The sequence below is a fragment of the Etheostoma spectabile genome, chromosome 12 (genome assembly GCF_008692095.1).
Source record: "Etheostoma spectabile isolate EspeVRDwgs_2016 chromosome 12, UIUC_Espe_1.0, whole genome shotgun sequence".
NCBI lineage: Eukaryota > Metazoa > Chordata > Actinopteri > Perciformes > Percidae > Etheostoma > Etheostoma spectabile.
This window is the reverse complement of record NC_045744.1, coordinates 3495586-3503921: the sequence shown is the minus strand read 5'-3', so window position 1 is coordinate 3503921 and position 8336 is coordinate 3495586. Positions and strand designations below refer to the sequence as shown.

Below are 8336 nucleotides of genomic sequence, written 5' to 3'. Positions count from 1 at the left end.
CACACACACACACACACACACACACACACACAGACACAGTGGTGCATGATGGGAAGTGATACTTGGCATGCATGGAGAATGAGACCAGAGATGTGGTGGCGAGTGAGACACTGACACAGGAAATAACCCGTTTCAACAGCCCCGTCTGTTCAACATTAGCCTTCATAATTTATTTTTTTTATTTTGAAAATCCAAGAAGCTTCTTTTAGTTCTTGTAACTTTCTTGGAGCTGTCAGCTGTGTCCGCTGCAGTTTTTCTAGTTTCACGATATGACAAATGACTCTATTTGTCAGTTGCTGATTGTTAATAACCGACAGTGAAAACCCTGTAAAGGTTAAAGCGGCATTTAGAAAGATCAGCCCATGTGATTCATGGCCAGTCCGTTCCTCAGCCGCACAGAGTAAGAAGTGACCCATTTATCAGCCCTTTCTACATGTCTTACTATGAAACGTTTTGCCATTTCTACAGATTTAAACCATTTAAAAGTTATTGTGGTATTAAGTTCAGCTATTAAGCACCAACAAAGGGTGGTTTCTTGAAGTCAGTTGGGTGATAGATGATTGTCCAGTGACTCAGAATGATTGATGTGTGAGACGACAGACTATCAGTTGTTAAGGATCATGATGGTCCCTGTCCATCACTCTGTGTGGATGTGTACGTGTTGGCATGTCAGTCGGTGTTGTCAGTGGATCAGTGTGCCTGCAGGCTTGCGTGAGTGTTTTGTGTTTGTGACTGGACTCTGTGTGCATGTTGGAGCCCCTGATTGATGTCACGTGTCTCTGTGGAACAAATGTCTTGCCTGCTCCTGCTGTGTTTTATGTGCAAGTGACGGGAACCTGCCTCCCCTACTCATTAATCAAACTTGGTATGATCCACGGGAGACTGTGGAGCAGAGTGGGAAGTCAGTCCTGCCACTGAGAAATTAATGTGTGTGTTTGACAAAATTATGAACGCCATATTTCTTGAATTTATATCCCAAAATCCAACATATTCTGTATCCCCGCCCAGTTTAAACTCCCCTCCCTGTCTTATTTTCTCGCTCCAGATCTTCCATATGACATATGACCTGGCTAGTGCAGTGATGCGGATCTTTAACCTGATCGGTATGATGCTGCTGCTGTGTCACTGGGACGGCTGCCTACAGTTCCTGGTTCCCATGCTGCAGGACTTCCCCTCAGACTGCTGGGTGTCCCTCAACAAGATGGAGGTATGTGACAGGGAATCATGTCTGCAAATACCAAGTTGCACATATCGCCCCAGAACTGGATTTGCATTATCTATTCTAAGTTGATTGGGAAGGAGCTAACGGTTGTTAAAGAATATTGATTGAAGTTTGTGACCGCCATCACATTTTTTGGGCTGAATATCAATCAAAATTTTCTGGCCATGATTAGCTCTTTCTTGTCTTTACATAAACAGGAACCATAGTGCTCTAGCAGGGATGGTGGAAAACGTCAAATCTGTGTGAGCTTTTGCATTTGAAACAGGTTTACTTTAATTCTAAGACAAGCAAATGGGTTTATTTTTGAACCTTTTTGTTAAAAAAAAGTCTTCCTTTTACAGTGTAAGCAATAATAAATATAGGTTCTGGAGGTTCAAGAGTCTACAGCCACACTAGTGGCTCTGTAAAGCTAACTAGATCACAATGTTAATGCTAACATGCTGATGTTTAGCATGTATAATGTCTACTTTGTGTTGGTGTTAAACATCACTAGTCATTAGTTGTACAGGTACTTACCAAAATATTGGACAAATTAAAGTGTGACCTGGTACTTAATCCTGTGGAGACCATGAATCCAACATTTCATAGCAATGAATCCAAGCAGACATTCCTTCATTCCTTCATTCCTTCATTCATTCATTCATTCATTTATTAAGTCTGAACCAAAATAGTGGACCCACATTTTCATCCCTTAAGCTATGCTGCTAGCGAGGCTAAAAATGGGTTAGCGGCGATAGCTAGGCCTATATATACACTTTAATTTGGACGGTCCATTTTAAAAACACTGCATTCCACCATTCAGGGAACCATTCTTATCCTAAGTCATGTTGGCTGCAATTATGCTATTACTGATTCAGGAGGAAAAATCCGTATTTCTCTCCAACATATTATTCACAAATTACTCCTATCAAGGCCCTCTGCAGTAGCATTCAGCCGATGTGCCAGACAAAATAACGGTAGGATACCAATGTAGAAGCTGTGAAAAAGAAGAGATTTAAGCACACCTCTATATCCCCCTGTGCCTCCTCTTTATCACGGTGGGTGATGACAGGAAAGATAAAAGGAGAAAACAGAGGGATGGGAGGGATGTGGCCTGGCAGCTGGGCTCTTTGTTACCACGTCTCTCTCAGAGAGATAAAAGCTGGTTGTTTATTGGTCCTGTCTGTGAGCTTTTTAATGAGTGAAGCAAGACCACATTAACCCAGACATGAGGCACAGGTCCAAATGGGGTTTTAAACAGACTGGGTCCCCCTTCCAGACTTCGTCAGGGCCTGCCATGACAACTTGTAAGTTTCAGATTGGAGGTATTTCCACGATGACAGCAGTGGCACTGGTGCTCATTGCCGTTAACAAGTTAATGAGGTGATGAGAACGGATGTCCTCTCTTTCATGTCGGTGAAAGGGAAGCGGCTCGTCTTTGTTTAACGTGTCAGAATCGGACATACTGCAGTTTTAGGCTCTCAGTATTAATAAGGTGGGGATATTTTGGGGTTTAATAAATGGGGCTTTCATGGGATATTGAATCAAAATTAGCTGCTTGTGACATCAACTCTGTCAGGCATCTACTATTTACTACTATCACTCATCTGTAAATTTCAGTACAGAAAGTAGATTTACATTACTACAGTGTAATATCTCATATAATAAAAAAGACAACATTTAAGATACATACTTATACTAATATAATAAAAAAGACAATATTTAAGATACATACTGTACTTATACTTATACTAATGTAATAAAAGACAATATTAAGATACATACTATACTAATAAAAAAAGACAACATTAAGATACATACTGTATTTATACTAATACTAATGTAAAAAAAGACAACATTTAAGATACATACTGTACTATACTTATACTAATGTAAAAAAGACAACATTTAAGATACATACTGTACTTATACTTATACTAATGTAAAAAAGACAACATTTAAGACTACATGTACTTTACTTATACTAATGTAAAAAAAGACAATTTAAGATACATACGTACTTATACTTATACAATAAAAAGACAATATTTAAGATACATACTTATACTAATATAATAAAAAAGTTGTGTTAGTATTGTAGCTTTTGTATTTTTTGTAACTTTTGTATTTTTGTTGTAGCTTTTGTGTTTGTGTTGTAGCTTTTGTGTTGTAGTGTTTGTATTTGTGTTGTAGCTTTTGTGTTTGTGTTGTAGCTTTTGTGTTGTAGCGTTTGTATTTGTGTTGTACTTTTGTGTTGTAGCGTTTGTATTTGTGTTGTAGCTTTTGTGTTGTAGCATTTGTATTTGTGTTGTAGCTTTTGTGTTGTAGCGTTTGTATTTGTGTTGTAGCTTTTGTGTTTGTGTTGTAGCTTTTGTGTTGTAGCGTTTGTATTTGTGTTGTAGCGTTTGTTTGTGTTGTAGCTTTTGTGTTTGTGTTGTAGCTTTTGTGTTGTAGCGTTTGTATTTGTGTTGTAGCTTTTGTGTTTGTGTTGTAGCTTTTGTGTTGTAGCGTTTGTATTTGTGTTGTAGCTTTTGTGTTTGTGTTGTAGCTTTTGTGTTGTAGCGTTTGTATTTGTGTTGTAGCTTTTGTATTTGTGTTGTAGCTTTTGTGTTGTAGCGTTTGTATTTGTGTTGTAGCTTTTGTGTTTGTGTTGAAGCTTTTGCATTTGGTTTGTAGCTTTTGCGTTAGTATTGTAGCTTTTGTGTTTGTGTTGTAGCTTTTGTGTTGTAGCGTTTGTATTTGTGTTGTAGCTTTTGTATTTGTGTTGTAGCTTTTGTGTTGTAGCGTTTGTATTTGTGTTGTAGCTTTTGTGTTTGTGTTGTAGCTTTTGCATTTGGTTTGTAGCTTTTGCGTTAGTATTGTAGCTTTTGTGTTTGTGTTGTAGCTTTTGCGTTAGTATTGTAGTTTTTGTGTTTGTGTTGTAGCTTTTGCGTTAGTATTGTAGCTTTTGTATTTGTGTTGTAGCTTTTGCGTTAGTATTGTAGCTTTTGTGTTTGTGTTGTAGCTTTTGCGTTAGTATTGTAGCTTTTGTATTTGTGTTGTAGCTGTTGTATTTGTGTTGATAAGTCTCGGCCACCGTAATTAAGCACTGCAAGCACAACATCTTTAGCTAAGACAGATAGATAGTATAGTTCTGCTTATATAAGCTTCCATGACTTACAAGACCTTGTGCTGTGTGCAGCGGCGAGTTTGAAGTCCAGGATGATGAAGTTTGGGGCTGACAGGCCACTGACTCCTCTATCGCTCTTTATCTCTGTAAAATCAAAGTCAGTCAGTCTCCACAGACTCTCCCTCTCAAACTAAAGGGCCACTCTGGCATTGTACAGGCTGCATCCAGCCACCTGAGACCACCCCTCCTACTGAGTGGCTGACAACTTGTAACATTAGCCATTGTGTTGCAGCCAGGCCATCCATCATGCCTTGTACCCTGCAGTGGCACTGGTGGTGTGGGGCCCAGAGGCAGGACCCATGGAGGGCGTTAAGAAAACTCACAAAACAACTCTGGATGACATCCACCAACTGGTAATTAGAGTCAGTCAAACTTGTAATACCTCAGGGAACATATGGATTGTTAGCACAGTGCACCCCAAATACCATCTGTCCTTTGGTTAAGTTTATATTTAGCATAAGCTTTATGTAGCCTAGTTAGCTACATAGTTATTCTCTATGGTAGATTGCGGTTAGGCGACTGGGGTAATAATAGTTACAGTTTCAACTCTGTAATTACAACTGTGAGTGTACCCATCCTTTATCCACATCCCAGAGACATCTCTTTCTTATTACCCCCACTGCCATCAGCAAGGGGGGCATTGCCGTGGTCTGCTCCCTCGGAGAAGATAAGTGATTGCTACGTATAGGGTTATATCACTTAATTTACTCACCGCACTAGTTTGACTAAGGTCTGCTGCTGGACGTTGCAAATTTGATTTAAACTACTCACTAGGCCTATGACTGCATATCAACATGAAAAGTGAAAGCTGCTGTCTCACCTCTATAAATGGACTGGAAATAAGGTGGTGTATGTTTCCTGGGCGAGGAGAGAACAGATGTGATTATCTCAGTCCCAGAGGAACTCCGGTGTTTTGGTTCTTCATGTATACCACCTTAACCCTCATGTTGTCCTTGGGTCAAACTGACCCGTTTTCCTATATCAATGTTCTTTTTAATTCCCCAAAATAACATGATTGATTCCACACAACGCTCTTTGCCAAGTACAAATCTCTACTTTCATACATTTTGGGGCGTCTTGTTTAATTTTATAGCATTTGGAGAAAAAATTGAACTCCTTTTGAAATAGTATTGATTAAAAGTTGACATATTCCAGTCTGTAATTATCCATCAACATCCATTCCTTTAATTTTAGTCAAAATAATTCCTAATTTCTGCTTTTCTAACTCAAACATTAGGTATAATTTCCTATAAATGAGGTTTATTGACCATAAATTCCAAAAATAACTGTGAAACTAAAGTTACTAAGTTAGTGTTACGTAGTGTTAAACATCAAAAAAGTGGCAAACATTAAAAAGGTGTTGGAAAAAAGGGACAAAAACGTAAGAAAAAGTTAAAAAAAAGCGTCAACTAAAGTGTTGACTTTCATTTTTGATGGGAAGACAACACGAGGGTTAAAAAAGTTTACAAAGTGCTTTGAGAGACAAGCAAGGTGAAAGAGGTCAAGAAAATAACAGCTAACTGACCAAACTGGGTAAATAAAACCATAGCAAGATAGTTATCAATAGTTATCATAGCTTTTCCAAATGTAGACAAATTCATCAAAAATATTCACAGACTACACACTAAGGAAATATGTAACGGAGGAAATATGTAGCAACATCCACAAACAAATCTCAGGTGATATTCACATATTTTACACAAAAAAGGTCCATTTAATATTGTCGTTACCAGCCTGTGTAGAAACTGGGGTCATAGAGTTTGAAAGACATGGGCATTTACCAAGCATTTAAATTATTAAGTTGCAGTGTGGGAAACGTAGGATCCTACGTTTTTGGAGATTGATACTAGAGGCTAAAAGTCTGTCCCTGATGCATCATGCGAATGATTTTTTGGGGCATTTTTAGCCTTTATGTTTTTAATAGGACAGCTGAAGACATGCAAGGGGCGAGAGAGGGGGGAATGACATGCAGCAAAGGGCCACAGGGTGGAGTCGAACCTGGACCCGCTGCGTCGAGGAGTTCTTCATATGGGCACCCGCTCTACCAACTGAGCAACCCGGGCGCCCCGTGCCAATGATTTTGACCATTCTTGTTTTTTTAACCGAAATGTCTGGAGTGGGTTCTTTAGAAGTAGAACTATCAATTAAAATGTCTCGTAGTCGGGGCGGCCTCTGGCTCACCCAGTGGGGGCGTGCGCCCTATGTTGGCTGGGTCCTGCGGCGGCCCGGGTTTGAATCCGACCTGCGGCCCTGCTGCGTGTCATCCCCCATCTCTCTCCCCCTTTCATGTCTAGCCACTGTCTCTACGCAATAAAGGGAAAAAGCCACAAAAAAAAAAATCTAATAAAAAAAAGAGTCTCATAGTCAAATCATAGTGATGCTTGTAAGTAGTGTGTTATACTTAGGAATGCCAACTAGTGTTTTCTGCACATGCATGTGTTAAAGGAGTACCATCAATACCACTCTCATGTAGCCTACATTAGACACTATGTTAGAGCTGGAGGATGGTTAGCTTAGCTTAAAGACTGGAAGCAGGGGGAAACAGTGAGCCTGCGTCTGTCCAGAGCCTAAAAGAAAACCACCAAACAGCACCTCTAAAGCTCTCAAATGAACACGTTACATCTTAATCTGTGCACAAACAGAAATGTAAAAACAGCAACTTGTGATTTTTTTGTGCTGGAACAAGACAGGAGAGCTGTTTCCCTCTGATTCCAGTCTTGCTAAGCTTAGCAAGCTGGCTAACTCCAGGTCCATAATTATCACACAGACATGAGGTAGCTCTCATGTTGGCAAAAAAGCCAACAAGCCTACTTCCCAAAATGTATAAACCATAAGCACCATGAATAAAAGTTTAAATTAATAAGCCAACGACATCTACACCAGTCTGGGCAACAATCACACAGTGTTCATGTTGATGAAATATTGAGTGCCACAAAGCAGGGCTGTAGTCAAGACCACCTTTGTCCAGTCTAAGACAAGTGCAAGACCAGGACTAATCGAGTCAAAGTCAAGACCGAGTCCAAAAAGGTTAGAGTCCAAGTTAAGACCAAGTCCAAAGAGGATTGAGTCCATGACAAGACCAAGTCCAAAAAGGTTTGATTCCGAGTCAGGACAGAAAAAAGGTCTTATGCATGACAGTATCAAGACAATCCTTTTGGGTTTCGCTTTCCCTCCAATATTATTATCAACATAATAAAGAAACCTGGACTCGGTCCAGACCAAAAGCCATATTTGGCAAGACCAGTGGCCGAGACCGAGACAAGTCGGAGTCCAAATACTAGCGAGTCCGAGACAAGTCCGAGACCATAGAAAAACGGTCTTGAGTCCGGACTACAGCCCTGCCACAAAGGAAGAAAGAGACAGCGAGACAGAGCGAGAGAGAGAGAGGAAGCAGGAGACAAAGCTGACTGTACAATAAACTCAGAGAAGCCATTGTGAACCATACGTGATGGGTGGGTGACAGGGCCAGGGCAGAGGCTTAGTCACATGTGTGTCAATTATCTTTTGATATTTGTCCAGCTTATAGGCCGTGGGACACATATAGCGATTGGTCATCTAACCTGATGCAACTCGATTTTCCTTTATCTGCCTCTTCCCTGATGAGGCTGGTAACAGGGAAGAAGATCATCTTTTGTCTGTAGGTCTTTGGGTTGGTTCACAACATTGGGCTAGACTAAAATATCCCAAAGTATCGGATGGATTTGGACAGATATTCTTTGTTCCCCAGAGGATTAGTCCTAATGATTTTTGTGCCTGTCTTACCTTTCTTCTAGCCCCACCATGATTTAAATATTTGTTGGTTAGTTGGAGTGAAATGTCTTGGCATACAATTTGGACCAGATGTTCCCAGGCAGACACTCTCATCAGCTGTCCTTTATGCTTCATAGCAAATGTTAGCATGCCATCCATCCATCCATCCATCCATCCATCCATCCATGCACTTATCCGGTATCGGGTCTTGGGGGC

At 40.2% G+C, this 8336-nt stretch overlaps 1 protein-coding gene across 1 annotated transcript in view; it reads left to right on the top strand.

Moving 5' to 3' along the window:
* The window catches only part of LOC116699206 (potassium/sodium hyperpolarization-activated cyclic nucleotide-gated channel 2), a 35356-nt gene that overhangs the window by 6328 nt on the left and 20692 nt on the right, over positions 1–8336 (top strand). The window contains exon 3 of the mRNA XM_032531689.1: positions 1046–1207. Coding sequence (XP_032387580.1) covers positions 1046–1207 — 162 coding nt within the window. The remainder of the gene's footprint in view (positions 1–1045; positions 1208–8336) is intronic.